At 34.4% G+C, this 18663-nt stretch overlaps 2 protein-coding genes across 7 annotated transcripts in view; one reads left to right on the plus strand and one right to left on the minus strand.

Annotated features, from left to right (window-relative positions):
• ARHGAP6 (Rho GTPase activating protein 6) overlaps window positions 1–18663 on the plus strand; it is a 253848-nt gene that overhangs the window by 178129 nt on the left and 57056 nt on the right. Inside the window, exon 1 of one of the 5 annotated variants that reach the window (XM_087967045.1) lies at window positions 18264–18339. The exons of the other annotated variants lie outside the window; for them this stretch is intronic. The gene's annotated coding sequence lies outside the window, so the exon portion shown is untranslated. Of the gene's footprint in view, window positions 1–18263; window positions 18340–18663 lie in introns of those variants that run through there. 5 annotated transcript variants of the gene reach the window in all.
• AMELX (amelogenin X-linked) lies at window positions 859–10770 on the minus strand. Of its 2 annotated transcripts, XM_087967039.1 has the most exons (6): window positions 10647–10768; window positions 9142–9212; window positions 5983–6021; window positions 3840–3884; window positions 2195–2584; window positions 859–1112 (listed from the first exon to the last, which is right to left on the minus strand). In XM_087967039.1, the coding sequence occupies exons 2-6, from the start codon at window positions 9202–9204 to the stop codon at window positions 1107–1109; spliced, it is 543 nt and encodes a 180-aa protein (XP_087823165.1). In that variant the 5' UTR covers window positions 9205–9212; window positions 10647–10768; the 3' UTR covers window positions 859–1106. The 2 variants fall into 2 exon arrangements, with proteins under 2 accessions (XP_087823165.1, XP_087823164.1); XM_087967038.1 differs by lacking the exon at window positions 859–1112 and having other exon boundaries at window positions 2129–2584; window positions 10647–10770.

Raw genomic sequence — 18663 nt, forward strand, 5'->3', positions numbered from 1 at the left:
AAGTATTTAAGAAGAGATGCAGAACAGGAAATGAGGGTAGCTAGCAGCATGGTCTAGAGATTTATTTTTAATTTAGTACATAACAAGGATCTTTAAAAGTACAGGTAGTCCTCAACTTACAATGGTTTAGTGATCATTCAAAATTACCACGGCACTGAAAAAGTGACATAACTGTTTTTCACAGTTAGAACCTTTGCAGCATCCCCATGATCATGTGGTCAAAATTCAGATGCTTGGCAACTGACTCATATTTATGACCATTGCTGTTTCCCAAGATCATGTGATCACCTTTTGCTATCTTCTGGCAAGCAAAGTCAATGGGGAAGCCAGATTCACTAATCAAATTCACTGATTAGATGATAGTTAGTTAGTTAGTTAGATAGATAGATAGATAGATAGATAGATAGATAGATAGATAGATAGATAGATAGATAGATAGATAATACACATTTGTTGAAATATAATGTTAATATAAAATATTTCATCCAGATGTTGCAGTTCTGCAAGAGAGTTCACCTTGGTATTCTGCAGTTTAACAAGACAATGTTGATCTGTTTTCACAACAATCTTGTTTTGACCTTGATTTTTATTTTCATTTCATTTTTCTGTCTTTTAACACACTAAAACTATATTTTTGTAATATTTTAGGCAATAAATCCCAATTATATATTTTTGGACTTGAATCAAGACATTAGCTTTGTGCTTGACATTTTTTTATATTAGTGAATCATTGCTTTTTAATGTGTTTATGTGTTATTTATTAAGAATAATGAGTATATACATTTTTATTTTTTTAATAAGTTATGTAAACAACAGCACTGTTTCCCCCTTTGACAGAAGAGACAATCTTGCCTATAATGATGCTGTAGTACTTTATTGGTTATACTTCAAAAATCATACCTCCACAATTACTGATTTAAACAATTTTTCTTTTCTTGTTTAACCTGCTTCTACCTATACTCTCTATAAATTTGGATAAATGGAAACTTTTATTACTGACTGCAGAAAAACTCTGGACTCTTGAGACCATGTAACAGTATCTAAATTATTGCTTTGCTTGCACTATTCTGGTATCTTCACTTCTTTAATCCTGGTATCTTCCTTCTTTAATCCTAGAAAAAGTAAGACCGAGATGAAAAAATTAAATTCTGATTCTTAGTTATAAGAAACCACACTGTGATAATTGGGCTTGTCAGTTCTCTTTTTTTAAAAGTAAAGGTAATAAACCATGTTCAAAGTGGCATGCGGTACAAGGTATCTGGTTGCACTGTTTATAAAGCAACAAAGCCTTGGAAACAGATACAGTTTTATACAATTTCAAAGATAGAGTTGTATCAAGAAAGGGAAGTTATTTTCTTCTGAAGCATGAAGTGAACTAAATGACAGATTTTGTAGCATTTCTTTTCATTGAATTTGGCATCATTCAAATAATAATAATGTCTGGAAATCAATAGAGCTGATAAATAGAAATGTTGAATGTTATATAAGTAACTGGTGCATTTTTTTTTCTGAATTAGTTATGATATCGAGTCCAGAAAAGAGTGCTAAGTACAGGTAGTCTTTACTTAATGCCCGGTCTCTTAGGGACCATTCATAATTATGACAGATCTCCCCAGAGCTACTTATGACCCGAGTTCCTGAGTTCTGATGTCTCCAATACCAGCCCTACCTTGAGCACTCATGTGATTGTGTTTTGGGCATTTGACAAGCAGTTAACATTTACAGCTTTTTGATACTCTCTGCTAGCTTCTCAAAGTCAACTGAGAAGCCAGCAGGAAGTTAGATTCAATTTCTCACTGCTTGTTTGCCCACCCATTTATCTGTTCCAGCAAAAAAAACACCCATTGAAGAAAATGAGTTCATTTCACAACCACAGTGTTTGATTACTGACCACCATAAAAAACTTGTAAAATTGCATGTGGTCCACTTAACGATTGACACAACTTACAACTGTAATTCTGGGCTCAATTATGGTTGTAAATCAAGGACTGCTTGTATAGCATAAAATCTAAGAAGTAAAAGAGATAATATGTGTATGTGTACACATACAATTTAACATATAATTTGTTTTCAGATGTATAACAAACTTCTTGATGCTGCCATGGTCCTTAAAAATGTTATTCTCTAATAGGGAGAAACAGACTCACATAGCTACTCTTCTGGAAATTGCAATGTTATAGTAAAGATTACTTACCACTTCTTCTTTCTTGGTCTTGTCAGCTGGCCATGATTCAAGAGGTGTATCTGGGATAAGGGGTGGTAGTGGGTACATGGGCTGATTGGCAATCCCTGGTTGCTGAGGGTTCATAGATTGATTTGGATTTATTGGTGGTTGGGGTTGCATTGGATGCTCGCCTGCTTGTGGTTGAAGTGGATGCTGATAGTGTGGAATTAATGTATTATGCCCATTTAGTGGAACAAATGGGTTAGGACCTGGTTGCTGCAAATGTGGGTTCTGAGGGAGCTGTGGTGGCTGCATTTGATGGAGAGCTGAGTGAATTGTATGAAAGTGAGTTGGGTGCGTCATTGGTCCTGAATTATGGTGCATCCATCCTCCCATGGGCTCATAACCATAACGTGGATACTGAAATGAGAGAAAAAATTAAGATTACTGATGTGCATAGAATGTCTACTACTACAAATCACGCAGCTTGGAATTTTTCACAAAATACTGTTATTATACAAATATTTCTATAAATTGTATTCCTGCAGCATCAAGAAAGTTAATGATTTATTCAGCTATCTGAAGTATAGTGGCTGTAACAGCTATTATACAATATGAGTTGATCACATGTAACATAACTATACCTGCTAACTTCTCCTACAGCGCCACTGTTATATATTGCTTGACTACAGGTAGTCCTCAACTTATAACAGTTTGCTTAGTGATTGTTCCAAGTTACAGTGGCACTGAAAAAGTGACTTACGATCACACTTATGACTGTTGTAGCATCCTTGTGGTCACGAGATTTACATTTAGATGCTTGACAACTGACTCACATTTATGACGGTGGGCAGTAATCCCAGGGTCATGTGATTCCCTTTTGCAACCACCTGACAAGCAAAGTCAATGGGGAAGCCAGATTCACTAACAACTGTGTTACTTATTGAACAACCACAGTGATTCACGTAACAAATGTGGAAAGAAAATAAAATGGGGCAAAACTTACTTAACAAATTTCTCACCTAACAACATAAATTTTGGACTGAAATATGGTCGTAAGTTGAGGACTGCCTATATTTTCAGTTTCTGGACTATGAGCATTAGGTTGATTGCATCAGGAATACACATATGTGGACAAGTAACGTGAAAATTAACTCCAGATTGAAGTACTTTAAAATTTTGACCGAAGCTCTAATTATACATAAGAAAACATGAATGCCCAAAACTAATCGGAGTAGAATCACTCGGGCAACCTATTTTGTACTGTGTTGAAGACCATTTCTTATTTTTATCAGGAGAAAAGGGTGAAGTTGGCCGAAAAACACCACCATATCAATATTTTCAGTACTTTCCTAATCTGCAGGGAAATAGTTGGCACTATTTTACAGTTACATTTCTGGCATATCAAAAGAATTGTGTTTGCAGTAGTTTAAAGAAACTGTTTTAGACCATTATGATAGAGATTATAAGAAATCTTTTTCACATGCAATGAATCAAAAATATATAAATATTTGGAATTCAGCACCTCGGGAATCACCTGAATTTTAGGACATATTAAACAAACAGAACAAGGTGTTAATCTGAGATAAACTGTATATCCCATCTCTGTCTCCATTATTGTCACTGTTATAAATTTATCAACAATTTCTCATAAGAGGCAAGATATCTGACATACCTGAGGTCCAATTATGCTCTGATACCATTTCAAAGGTGTCATCACCTTATAAGATACAAAAACAAGCATAATTTATGAAATCTTAACAAGCCTGGCTTTCATACATCACACTCAGCCAGTGTCACTTCGTAGCTAAGGTTTTGGATAAGGTTGAAGAATCTAGGTTCAAGGCATTATTTTGCTATGGAAACTCACTGGTTGACCACTATTTCATCTCATTCTGAGTTAACTTACAGAGTTATTACTATAGGAAAATATTGGAGAATGGAATGCTATGTGCACCATCTAGAAGTAGGGCTAGATATAAATATAATTAATAAATAATTTACAGTATTTTATGATTTTGGCTTAATGTGGTCTGTGAACCCAGACTGTATAAAATGTGTAATTGTTTTTAGAGTAGAGTTTTTATTAAGATGCATTCTTAATGCATCCAAGTATTACTTACAAATATTCCATGCTATCTTTTCATGTCTTTAATAATTAATATTACATGCTACAGAATTAGAGCATACAGCATATTTCCAGTATTTTATATCTATTAGTAAATTATGTTTCATTTAGGTAGTTAATCACATCATTTTCAAATAGGTAGTGGACTGTTTTTAATTAAAAGCCTATATTGTACATGCCTAAGCATTTGGTTAATTATTTTCCTTTTGTATAAAAACGACTAAAAAGCCACCATTGCATTGCTTGAACAAAGTCTATTTATCATATTTTGTTTTCAGTTAAAATAGCCTATGGATAAAGTGAGAGATTGTGGAAATGCTGGTAATAGAAGGAATGTTAGATATAAGCAACTAAGAAGATAGGAGAGGAATGCATTGGTAGCTTATTCTTAAACAGCATTTAATGATCCAGGTGGCTAAAATCTTAAGGTGCTGGAGGACTATTTAGAATGTTATTAGACACTCTGCCTTAATGAACTCACTGACAAATAAAGATTGGAAATCTTAGTTTTGTAGTTTTTTTATTTACCGCTAAAACTAACATAACAAGTCACTTTACTGAAGTATTGATATCTGTAAATCTTCCTCTGATCTTGCTCAGCTGATAGGTGTACACAATTTAATTTCAGGATAAAACAAGACAGTTGGAATGTTTTGCAGAATGTTTGGAGTACGATGCTGAGTGAATAAAACTCAAAATGACTTCAATTCCAAATTCCACTGGAACTAATTAGGAACATTTTGGGATATTGTGCCATGAGAACAATGGAAAATTCAAACAAATCTGTTTTTTTTTATTCTAACTCCCCCCCTCCTCCAAAAAAGAAATAATTACATGCTATATTACCTGACCCATAAAAAACTCAGCCTGTTCTCTTATCTCTGAAAATCTACTTTCCTGATCTCTTCAGCTAACTTCAGTGAATGGAAACAGCATCTCCAAATGTGCCCTCTCTGAATCCCCATGGATTGAGACACTTTAAAAAAGCAGATTAGTCGCCCACAGGACATATGTAAATAAAATTATTTGGATTTCCGTGCTCCGAAGTTTTATTTGAAACTTGAAACAAAACTATGAAATGTACTGTGTTGTTTTTTTTTCAGAAGCATGGAATGCTCTAAAAGACTGTTTTAATTCTTAGGATACTTTGAACACAGAGTGTTTAGCGTATCCTTCATGAAACTGTCCTTGTTTCCCAGCATAAACAGTAAAAATTTCAGCATATCTTGTATTTCAAGGGTGTCAGGCCACATCAGGGTTGTGTTTGACCTCAGGGGGATGGGCATGGCCATGGTGGGTGTGGCCAGCTTGACATCTGTTTTTGCCTGCAAAAGCCTCCTGCAGCCCTCTGCCACTGAAAATGGAGCACAAGGGACCGCACGTGCACCCCCCAAGCTTCATTTCGCTGGCAGAGGCCCCGTAGACCAGTCCTTTGCTGTTTCCATGGCAGCCCCATGGGCCAGATCTAAGCACCCCACGGCCCAGATTCCTTGAGTTTTGACACCCCTGTTGTACTTGATCATTTCAATTGAAGGTAAAGTTGTATAAATTTGCTGTACTCTTCCTTGCTAAAAGTTATCAAGTCAGTTGAAGAGAAACATTAGATTTAGCTTTGAGTAATCCTGTGCTCTCTAATCCTTTACTGTACATGTATGAATACAAGCAAAACATATAATTTAATTTTTTTTACCTCATAACTGAAATTGATATAACCAGGATGTTGTGGTAGCTGGAAAAAAAATGATATATTTACAGTGTAAAAGAGAACCTATTTCGATTTTAAGATATCCAACAGTAAGTCTATCTCGAACTTTAGTGGAATGAGTAAATTGAAAGATCTGCATTCTTAATTTTATGAAATAATAAACAAAATCCTGTACTGCTTTAAATGTATATATGCACATGTATATACTTTAAACTACATACCCAAGAAAGATGAAATTACTATCTGAAATTATAAATTGTAAAAGAAAAATAATATTCAATTATAGTATTTCAAACCTGAATAAAATACATTTAAATTGAACTTTTGGAATTGGAGATGAAAACTCAGAAGCAAAAAAGAATTCAAGGTAGGAGCCTCTGTTACAACAAGGAGCTATGAGGTGTGGGATTCTAGCAAAATTATAATAATTTTTTGAAACATGAACAGCATAAGATGGCAGAAAGAAATAGAGAACAATGTTACTTTAAGAATATCTGGAAAAAAAAAGATATAGAATAGAATTCTTTATTGGCCAAGTGTGATTGGACACACAAGGAATTTGTCTAATATATATTATATTAGAAGAGAAAGAGGTTACAATACATATAAATGGAACATCAGGAAACCCAAATGTTGATAAAAGGATGCCAAAAATATATTTGTAATGATTTTTTTTCTCAGATCTGTTGAACTAATACCTGCTTTTGAATTAAGAAGCAAAATGATGAAATATAATAGAAAAAGGCAGATATATTCGATTCATATTTTGACTTAGTTTTTTTTATAGCAAAATGTAATAGCTGGTTCCCAGATTCAAGATACTGATATGTAAATATCCCGGTTAAATCTTCTTTATAAAGGAAAAATGCAGTCTCCTAGCCAGATCACAGGAAAGCTATTGGAAAGAAGATCAGAAAGGCTCCACTTTTATGTATACAGGGATGTATTGGCTCCAAATGGGAATAATTCATTTCACTAAATCTTGATAAAGAGAGCTCTTTGAGAAACTTGCTTGTAAAAAGCATCACTTTTGATTTTAGGAAGTTTAGGCAAGGAGGCTGATATGGAGGATATATTTTCCACCAAACAACTGTGAAGAACAAGATGAAGCAGCAAAATTAAAGCCTGAAATTAACAGAAACATGATTAAAGAATGTCTGTTTACTTTGGACAAGTTTAAATCTCTAGGACCAGATGAATTACCCTCCAGGGTAATGAAATAACTTGCTGTTGATATGGCTGAGCCTTTACGTATTTATCTTTAACAAATTTTGTGGAACAGATGCAGTCAGTGTGAGTTGATTACAGGGGATGAATATTTGTAGCATTAAAAAGTGGAAAAAGGATTTTCCATTTTGGTTCAGTATCAAATGGAATGGATAATTTGTAATCCCCTTGAAAATTATAAGTTTCCACAATGTAAGGATTTATCGAGAGAAGATTTTTGAGACCAACCTTACTTTGCTTTTTGACTGTGTAACGTTTTTAGTAGATTGAGGGAATACCAACCAAGTATTTTAGTAAATTGAGGAAATACCATTCATGTTGTATTTCATAAAGTATTTGAAAAAAATTATCATGTACATACAGGTAGTCTCCAACTTAAAACAGGTTGTTTAGTAAAGTTACAACAGCACTGGAAAAAGTGTTTTCTGACTTACGACCATTGCAGCATTCCCATGATGACATGTTCAAATGTTCTGAGGTCATGTGATCACCTTTGGTGACCTTCTTGACAAGCAAAGTCAATAGAGAAGCCAGATTCACTTAGCAACCATGTTACTAACTTAACAATTGCAGTTATTCACTTAACAACTGGAAAGAAAGGTCATAATATATTATTCACTTAACAACTGTCTTGCTTAGCAACAGATATTTTGGACTTAATTTTGGTCATAGTCGAAGAGTATGTGTATATATCTTATTTAAAAATAGTACTCAGGGTGCCAATCAATGGTTCTTCATTGGATGGAGAGAAATATCAACTTGTGCGCCAAAGGTCAAATGGGTAGACTTTAAAGATGATATGATGAATGATTTGTATGAAAGAATATCACATGAAAGTGGATGAACTATAATTATCTTAGAAGACAAAACTAAATTTCAAAATGTTCTTAATAAATTAAACAAATGAAAAAAATGACTAAATTTAACACAGACTAATTCAGAAAAAATTAAAATATATAGAATAGGATGGGACTACTTGTCTTGATAACTATATTCATGAAAACAATGTTGGAATAATAATTGATTATAAGGTAAATAGTGTGATGAACAAGAAAAATAGCAAATGTGATTTTTACCCACATTTAGGTTTGGTCACATCTTACCTTCCATATTGAGTCTAATTCTAGATGTTGCACATTAAAAGGATTCAGACAAAAAAAAAAGGTTTAAAGAAGAGCAGCAAGACTTAAAGAAGAGGAGCAAGAGGGGATTAAAAACCAAACCTTTAAAACAGAGTAAAGGAACTAGAGTTTCAAAATGTAAGTGTATAAAGGAAGAAATATACAGATATTATTGTAAGTTGATATCTGTACTAATATCTCTCCTTAGCACACTTTTCAGCAGAACTCCATCATTGATTAATTTTATCCTTTATATGCAAGTATATATACTCCCCTTTTCGTCCTGAGCTTTCCAAACTCCAACATTTCTTTCTGAGTCTTTCTTCTACCTGTACCCATTCTCTTGGTTTGTCCCAATTTCCATCTCCCCAACTTCTATTCATTTTAGATACTTCAGACCTTTCCAGTTTACTCTTCTGCCATTTCCAACCTTATCCCCATTATCAACCAATAGTATTATAACCAGTCAGGTTTTTTTTGGTGTGGGAGAGGAGGGAGAGGAATAGGCTAAAAAATTATCTAGGCGCTAAAGATGGCAGATAACTAAGAGCTACTGATTCAAACAGAAATGAAGCTCCTGTTTGAAGCAATTTTGGCCAGCTTAAAAAAGAGCCTATATAAAATACTAATATTTATAAATTTGGGGTGTGCAGGAAATGTGAGGGGACCCATGTTTTCTATTCCCAAATTTGGTAGAAGATGTTAAACCTGAGTATTTGTGGTTATTTCATGCATTTTCACTTGTCATGAACTGTTAATTCAGTACTTGGAGATTACACTACTTAATAAGACTTACTGGGATTGCAAATGCAGTACTTAAGAGGCACATAACCAAAGTCCAGCTCTCCATCTTTCTCATGAAAAATCCTACAGCATAAAAAGAAATATTTTTGTCTTATAGCATGAAGCCTAAAATATATATTTTAAACAATTCCTCGATGTACTGTTAAAATATTAATTTTTAAGGACAAAGGAGAATATTGTATCTCTGTAGAATAACAATGGCTGTAGTTACAACACAGGAAAAATATCCCCTTTCTATTCAAACTAATGAACCTTCAAATGCTTAGTTTATTAGGTTCACGGAAAAAGGCAATTATAGTGGATGTTTCCTGCAGTTGTAGCTTGACATGTTAACGCAGTATGTTTCCTTAGTTTTAACCAACACATTCTCAGATCATTTTATATATTGAAGACTATTTCTAATATATTTCACATCCTGAAAATTCAAAAGATTTTTCCTGAATTCAATTATGTTTCTATTTCTGATAAAATTTGCTTAGGACATACAAACCAATCCATAATTTTGTCACTACTAACTTTAAAGTGCTTGTGTTGAATAAACAGAATGAAGATTTCCCTGACATCCAATAAGAGAATATATGAGGGTGATCTGCTTGCCTTTGAACTTGCCTGTGGAATATCTTTATACAGGTTCTATAAGTTAAAGCATAAAATGTAAATAATCCGTAGTTTTTTGTTAATTCATGAACCCACAAAACATATTGTATATAAATTTAACATTAGATAACTTGTTGATAATGCTACTTTAAAGGCTGCTTAATCATTGAAAGGAATAAGGAAAAAGCAAAGTAGCACTAAATTAAATGTTAAGGATTAATAAAGAAATGTCAATAATTATATAGTTAATAATCAATATTGAGAAATATGTTTAAATATAGAAGTACTAGTTGATTCATTTTTGCCATTTCAGAAGAAAAACTGTACTTACATGTCAGTTGTATATGTCTGTGTGTGTCTGTGTGTGTGTGTTTTCGTAGATTTTCACGGGTACAGGTATGCAGGTTTTGGCATGTTCAGGTCTTTTCCCATGTAAGATCAATCTTACATGGGAAAAGACCCAAACACGCCAAAACCTGCATATATATATATATGTATATGTCTTGGCGTATTCAGCTCTTTTCCCGTGTAAGATTGAGAGTATATTGGTGACGTTTCGACGAGGTCCCACTCGCCATCTTCAGGCTGATGCTTTCGGCTTGTGCGAGCAAGCACGAAGCCAAAAGCACCAGCCTGAAGATGGCGAGTGGGGCCTCGTCGAAACGTCGCCAAGATACTCTCAATCTTACACAGGAAAAGACCCGAACACGCCAAGAGCTGCATACCTGTACCCGTGAAAATCTACGAATATATATATATATATATATATATATATATATATATATATATATATATATATATATATATATATATATATATATATATATATATGATTTGACTCCAGTTTTATTCTGTAAATAGTGAAAATGAACAATAACTTGAGAAAATGAATAACCTTACCTTTGATAATTCTGTTGAATGGTTTGCTTCAGAAGCCTTGGTAGTTCAAGGATTTTTTCTTTGTTTGGCTCATATTTAAACAGTTTTTTCATAGGGAACAACCAATCAGCCTTCACATTTAAATATCAGTTGTATCATATATTTTGAGACATCAAAACACACATGGAAGTGAATATTATGGTTAAAGTATGCAGTCTTTCATTATGCATGCATAGATTAAGGCATATTATTTTGTTTCTTCAAATTACCTGGGTTGGCTGAGGTGATGGTTGATTTAATCCTTGCTTTCATTAATGGTTTTTTCAAATTGTTCTATTTTTATTACAAAAATTAAATTAAGTATATTATTACTTTATTTCTCCTACTTATAAAAATAAATTTTCCTTCAAGTAGAACTTGATTTCCTGAAGACTGCATGGACATATATCCATGTCATTTTCATGGCAATATCACAGAAGTATTTCTTTGCTTTTTCCAAAATTGGTGGTCTCTGTCCAGAACCAACCTGACCATAGCTAGCTTCTGAGTCAAGGCTAATACTGTCTCGGTAAAAAAATATTTTGTAACTGTGCAAAATTATCTAAAAGAACTTAAACAATATTCCTTGAAATTCCTCTTGTTCTGCATTAAAATTGTCTTCAGAAAATCTGAAAGGGATGTGTGTCTTACTCAAGAATGTATGTCTTATTTGAGATTGATAATATGCACAGTACAAAGTGTGTATATGTAGATATATATACATATACACATACGTGTATACACACACACACACACACACACACACACACACATACATAGAGTACATATAGTTGTCTTAAAAATTTCTGGCCAATGTAAATCATATAAATGTATTTGCCTAATTACAATAAAATAAAGAATACGCATTTGATTCTTTTGTGCAGGCATAATTATGAAGTTATGTGTCAGTGCTTAGTTCTATGTTTGCTTTATTTTCAATTTTTAAATAACCTTAGTCATGTTATCTGTTCAATTTATAATTTTAGGCAGTTGAAAGAACTTTGTAATTAGATGTCAGGAAAGCTTCCTTGACTAAGCAAACAAGATGCAAATGAATAGTATTTAGGGTGAGAGGTGACTACAGTAAAAATGTTTTTTTTTACTGTAGTCACCTTTTTGTAGTCATTTTTAAAAAAATAAAAAATGCTTGTCTAAATTAAATGACTTCATATAATGAGATTAAAAAATAATCATCCTAAATACTAAGTAACCCTGTACTAGATAAATATTTTGGTGCATATACTTTGGTTCTTCAAGATAGTAAAATAATTTGTGACACTGGACAAAGAGCTCTGATGCTGTTCCTGGGATCTGTTGGAGGCACGCCAGGGGTGAGTTTCTACCGGTTCTGTCCACCTCTGTAGAACCGGTAGCTCTGAAGAGCAGCAGGCATAGAACCGGTTCTATGTCTGCTGATATTTTTGCCCACCTGACCTTTATTTCCTGATTTTTTCAACTTCAGCTGCCGTATGAGGCACAGCTGCAGTTTAAAAAGCAGGAAAAAAGGGCTTTTTCAAAGGCTGCTTCTCTGCACGCAGTGTGCTGATGACGATTTACAGGTGCGTGCTGGCAGCGTACAGGGAAGCACATTGTAAATCACCAAACCTCATAAATCACCGAACTGGTAGTTAACCCTGTTGGATCCCACCCCTGAGGCACTCTCCCAACTTAGGAGTCACAGACTCAGGTGCTGCTACCATCACCGGGACAACTTTGGCCTTTACTTTCTATACCCTCTCCTTCAGACCCTGGGCCTTCTCATATTCCTTCTTCCTGATGTTGCTGTCACTTGACACCACTACATCTATCACCACCACTATATCTATAGGTAATCCTTGACTTACCACCACAATTGATCCCAAAATTTCTGTTGCTAAGCAAGAGAGATGTTAAGTGAATTTTGACATAATAATGAAAAAACATAATAAAAATGGCATGGAAATTACCATAGGATAAGTGACATTTCTAAAAATTAAATTCTAATAAAAATGTTTATGAACAGCAAAATAATCCAGTCTGATGGAAGTTAATGATTACTTAGTAACAAAACCCATTCATTTCTATTGAATTTTAGAGAATTATTAAAAATCCACTATTTAAATTACTTTTAATAAATAAAAAATAGCTTCATTGTATTTTCTCCTCCCTAGTAATAGGCTATCACAACGTTACTGTATATCAGAATGTATAACACAACAAAATGGTAAAAAAAGTAATAGAAATTTAAAAAGTGCAGTTGTATAAAATACTGTCATAATATTTTAGAATGTTATTTCTTAGAAGTGAAAAAAAATCAAATTTAATATTAAGACTATATGAATTTCTTCATCTGTTCATCTGTATTTCAGCTTGTATATGAAAGCTGAGAAATTACATTCCCCATTTTCCTTTTGTTATAACTTTCTCATCATAAAAAATTAGAAGGAAAATGAGACTAAATACACATCCTGTATTTGAAATCTTATACAATGCCTTTGACTGGAACAAAGATAATTATGTAATGGTTAAAAATAACACAAGATGTGATCATACATCTGCAGCACGATTATATGGATACATCTTTTTATTTAGTAAGTAAGTTTTTAAAATATACCATGTATATAATTGAAAGGCAATAAAAATGGACCAGTTGAAATAAAAGGGAACAAAAGGTAAGGATTGGGAATGAATCCACAAATTCAGGAATGGGAAGGAAGGAAATAATAAAAAATTGGACACACAAACGCTTGGGAGAAATAATAGTTTTTAGGAGAGACAGATAGGGGCAATTGTGGTATATCTTGAAACTAAATGCCAATATTATTAATCAAACAAGTCCTTGACCTCAGCCATTCATTTAGTGACCATTTGGAATTACAATAGCGTTGAAAAAAGTGACATGACCATTTTTAGTCAGAAATCATATTGCAGCTGAGGAAAGCCAGATTTGCTTAAAGACTACATGATTTACTGCAGTGTCTCATTTAACAACTGTGGCAAAAAGGTCGTAAAATGGGACAAAACTTAGTAAGTTAGTAACACAGTTGTTGTGAATCATATCATTTGTTAATCAAAATTTATATGACCTTTCTATAAGTATATCATCATAGTTAATAACTTTTGAAGCTAGCTCTCTCATGAATATATTTCTTGCTTTTTCCTTTTATATTTTTGTTGGTGAGTATATCTGTCTGTTTGATTTTTGAAGCCGCACAAACTATTTAACCATTGCTATGAGCCATGGTAGTGCAGTGTTAGAATGCAGTATTTCAGGCTAGCTCTGCCAACTACTATCTACCTCATATAACTGGAACCTAAACGAATGTACAACTGAACCCATACATGCAACCTTCTACACTGCTGTTACAAATCTGGGACTGGAACAACTAGTAACCAACAATACTAGACTTAACAACTGCCTCGATCTCATCTGCTGCAATAGTTTGAATTTAATTTATGGAATACAAACTAAAGAACACTTTTCCAACAGTGACCACAATATGATTGACTTTTGTCTCAACATACACCCACACAAAAATCATCACAACGACGTAATCCCCAATTATAACTTCAAAAAAGGCAACTATGATCTTATAGAAAACGATCTCTCACCCCTTGATTGGCAATCTCTATTCACTGGATGCAATACTGTTGAAGACCATTACAACATATTTTTACTTGAAGTCAAAAGAGTCATCAAACTATATGTACCAACAACTCCCAAAACAAAACAAAAAAGCAGATTACCCATAACAATAAGAAAACTTCAATCCAAAAAGAGATCACTCTGGCGGAAAAACAAATCTGGTCACGTTGCCAATTTCAAAAGCCGATACAAAAATTTATGCCACCAGATAAAGACTGAATGCACCAATTATCACATTAAACAAGAGGAAAACCTTCTACGCACCAATTCCACCCACACTTTTTACAATTTTGTAAACAACAAACTAAAAGACTCAAGGTCCATCCCACCCCTGATAGGACCTAACGGTAAAGACTGCAATGACGACATCTTTAACACATTCTTTGGCTCAGTATTTGTAAACAGCAATGGATCATGCCCTGTATTTCCTAGCCGAACCACAGAAAACTACAATGATCTAATACATATCGATTTTACAGAAGACAATGTTGAAAAAGCACTACGCAATCTAAAACCATCTCTATCTATTGGACCAGACGGAATATGTGCCTACTTCTTAAAAAAGCTATCCACTGCCATAGCAGAACCTCTAAGCATAATCTTTGAAAAATCTTTCAGGACCAGCTCCTTGCCAAAACTATGGTCACAAGCCACGGTCATCCCCATCTTCAAAAAGGGAGACCCCAGCCTAATTGAAAATTACAGACCAATCTCCTTACGCTGCGTCACCTGTAAAGTCATGGAATCAATTATTAACCAATCCATTATCCTCCACTTAGAGACAAACAACCTACTCTTCAATAAACAATTTGGTTTCAGAAAAAAACTATCCTGTAATCTGCAACTCTTACACTACAAAAACATATGGACTACACAACTCGATCAGGGCAAAACAACAGACGCAATCTACATAGACTTCTGTAAAGCTTTTGATTCAGTGGTACACGACAAACTACTCCTAAAACTAAAATCTTATGGTATTTCTGGACACCTGCATTACTGAATAGAAGCATTCCTGTCAAACAGACAACACAAGGTCAAAATTGGGAGTGTCCTATCAAATTCTGTACCTGTCAATAGTGGTGTCCCCCAAGGCAGTGTTCTAGGACCAGCTCTCTTCATACTCTACATAAATGACCTCTGTGATCATATTAAGAGCAACTGCATTCTCTTTGCTGATGATGTAAAGCTGTTCAATACCACAGACAATACTGCTACCCAAAACTTTAACCTTAGACTGTCTACTATTGACCTCACCCCTTTCCTAAGAGGTCTGTAGGGGGCGTGCATAAGCGCACCAACGTGCCTACCGTCCCTGTCCTATTGTTTCCTTTATTTTTCTCATATGTACCCATTTCATGTATTCATAACTTATGTATATACTTATACCTATTATCTTGTAAGCAACTGACAAATCAAAATAAATAAATAAATAAAAAACTGTCAAGAGTTCAATCGTGACCAGGTCAAGATTAACTCAGCCTTCCTTCTTTCTGAGGTCTGTAAAATGAAGACCCAGATTGTTGGGGGAAATATGCTGACATTTGTAAACTGCTCAAGAGAGAGGTGTAAAGCTATGGAGCGGTATAAGTCTTAAATACTATTGTTATACCTTGTCTAACAATGATGTCATAAGCTGTTGATTCTTTGTGGAAAATAATCATATTGTATTAGGACCTAATTAAGTTAGTGTGGGGATAAAGGGAATGGTTACAAGAAACATCATGTCATTGAAACAAGTGATGAATCAAACAGCATGATATTTAGAACTCTAATGATTAGTGGAGAAATCCAATCTCAAACTTCTTTGTTTTCTCCTTTTAATAAATTCCTTGTCCCTAATCCAATGCAAATAAAATGCTTCTGTGTATACCTGAAGACAATAGGATTTCATCTTTTTTTCAAAGTTTAAATCCGAACAAAGATTTGTTTGGTCTTTATATCTGTAGTATGCAGGTATGTCTTTGAACATCACAGTTCCTATTAGTTATCATGGAAGTTCAAAGACACATATGTAGCTAAAGCTGAAAAGGAAGTAATAGATTTAAGCGGGTAAAGCCAAGATAGAATGGGAGCATATAAAAAAATAGGTTGATTAGAACTATTGGGAGTACAGGTAGTTCTTGACTTACAACCATTCATTCATAACCCTATTCAAAGTTACAATGGCATTGAAAAAAGTTACTTATGACCATTTTTCACACTTACAATAATTGCAGCATCCCCATGGTTATGTAATCAAAATTCAAATGCTTGGCAGCTGGTTCATATGTATGATACTTGCCACAGTGGCTAAGACGCTGAGCTTATTGATCAGAAGGCCAGCAATTTGGTGGTTCGAATCCCTAGCACCATGTAACAGAGTGAGCTCCCGTTACTTGTCCCAGCTTCTGCCAACCTAGCAGTTCGAAAGGATGTAAAAATGCAAGTAGAAAAATAGGGACCACTTTGGTGGGAAGGTAGCAGCATTCCATGTGCCTTCGGCATTTAGTCATGTTGGCCACATGACCACGGAGATGTCTTTGGACAGTGTTGGCTCTTCGGCTTTGTAACAGAGATGAGCACTGCCCCCTAGAGCCAGAAACAACCAGCACGTATATGCGAGGGGAACCTTTACCTTTACCTTACTAGGGTAGGGTTGTCAAACTGGATTTCTTCAAGGGCTGGATCAGCATTTTCGTTTTCCTCCGTGGGCCAGGCAGGGGTTGGGGGGGAGATGATATGGATGCCTCCTGTAGCACCCTGCCGGCCAAAACAGGGTGCAGGGGGGTGGTTTCGCTAGTAGAGGCTCTGTGGGCCGGTCCTTTGCTGTTTCCAGGCAGACCCCATGGGCCAGATTTAAGCACCCCATGGACCTTGAGTTTGACACCCTGTCCTAGGATCAAGTGATTCCCCTTTGTGGCTTTTTGCATTGACAAGAAAGACAAGAGGGAAGCCAGATTCACTTAACAACCACTTTATAATTTAACCTGAAGTAATTCACTTAACAACTGTGGCAAGGAAGGTTGTAAAATGGGGCCAAACTCTTTCTTGGCAACAGAAATTTTGGGCTCAATTGTAGTCATAAGTCAAGGACTACCTGTACCATCTCTTAGATGACCTGAATTTTATTCTTTATGTACAAGACCTAACTGTGAAGAAAGAAGTTAAATTCCTGGTAGATAAAACTATAAATATTATAGTGTAAATAAATCCATATGTAAAAGAGTTTTTCCCTGTTGATTCCATTCTAGGCTCTTTGTAGAAATATAAGAACAGCATAAATTGCAAAGTATGAATGGTTGCATCCAATTTGACTTTGATTTAGACAACATTTTACCATAGCACACTACACACTAAAAACAAACATGACGTCTCCATAGATTTCTACCAAAAAAATTCCTACCTTCATTTAATAAGACTAATTACTGAACCTAATTTATCGGTATTTAATAATATGATACAGATACAGGAAATGGTAGCCAGTACTTTGATAGTTTTGTTCTTAAATGTACTGTAGCATATTGTGCAGTAAATATGTTTTTGATAGAGTCAGAAAAAGTGTAGAAAACCTAAAAAACAAAAACCTGGCTGTTTTAGACAAGACCAGGAACATCAGATGTCTTTTCCATTCTCGAAGAGATTTTACCAGATGTGTGCAGCATTCTTTGGAGTGCTCCTAATAAGGAAAGATTGTACAGTTACAAAGCAATTTTGCATTCGTATAACCATGTGGAAAAAGATTTTATTTGAAAGGAGGGAAGAGATGACCACTCCTTGCATTACTTCAAAAGAATATCTTTGGAATAAGCAGCATTTACAAACTAACTCTTCTTTTATGGAACTATTAAACTTGAAATCCAGTTAAAAAAATAATTTCCATCTCTTTTTAACTGTTCCAATTGATGGAACAACTAAAGTGATTGTTGGAGTTACAGTTTCATCATTTCTAACTTATCTGATGTACAAGGCTGCAGGAATATTTGTGTGAGTCATAATGGATTATTCTTCAATGTTAACTTTGTCAAGCTATTGAAGAACTTTGGTGGAAAATTCATATTTGGTTAATGGGTAAGAAAGTATTTTTTTCCAAAGCCTTGATTGCATTGTTTTATTATTATACTTCAGATTGATTCTTTATTTTGCTTTTAATTTTATAAAAAGTACTATATCCAAATAATATTGTTCTATCCACAATATTTTTCTTGCTTGGTAAGAGAAACAGTTCTACCTACCACTTAGGCAAAGAAGTCAACCAACAGCACATTTTCAAAGATCTTTATTTTTGTCTGTTTTCGTGATCTTAAACTGCTAACACTCCAGTGAGGGGCAAAAAGTCCTTTGGTCAGCAGGAGTATTGTGTAATTAAAGTCAATTATATGACTAGACTATACT

The sequence above is a fragment of the Notechis scutatus genome, chromosome 5, assembly GCF_049901735.1.
Source record: "Notechis scutatus isolate UNSWTSFEM ecotype Mainland chromosome 5, rNotScu1.2, whole genome shotgun sequence".
In the NCBI taxonomy this organism is placed as follows: domain Eukaryota; kingdom Metazoa; phylum Chordata; class Lepidosauria; order Squamata; family Elapidae; genus Notechis; species Notechis scutatus.

Bases quoted from the DNA above. Each gene is read 5' to 3' on its own strand.
- AMELX (XM_087967038.1), bottom strand. From the start codon at position 9,204: ATGAGAAAGATGGAGAGCTGGACTTTGGTTATGTGCCTCTTAAGTACT. The intron at 3,885-5,982 runs GTAAAAAAAATT...GTATCTTATAAG, and splicing joins ATATCAATTTCAGTTATGAG to GTGATGACACCTTTGAAATG. The intron at 2,585-3,839 runs GTATGTCAGATA...CTCTCATTTCAG, and splicing joins AGAGCATAATTGGACCTCAG to TATCCACGTTATGGTTATGA.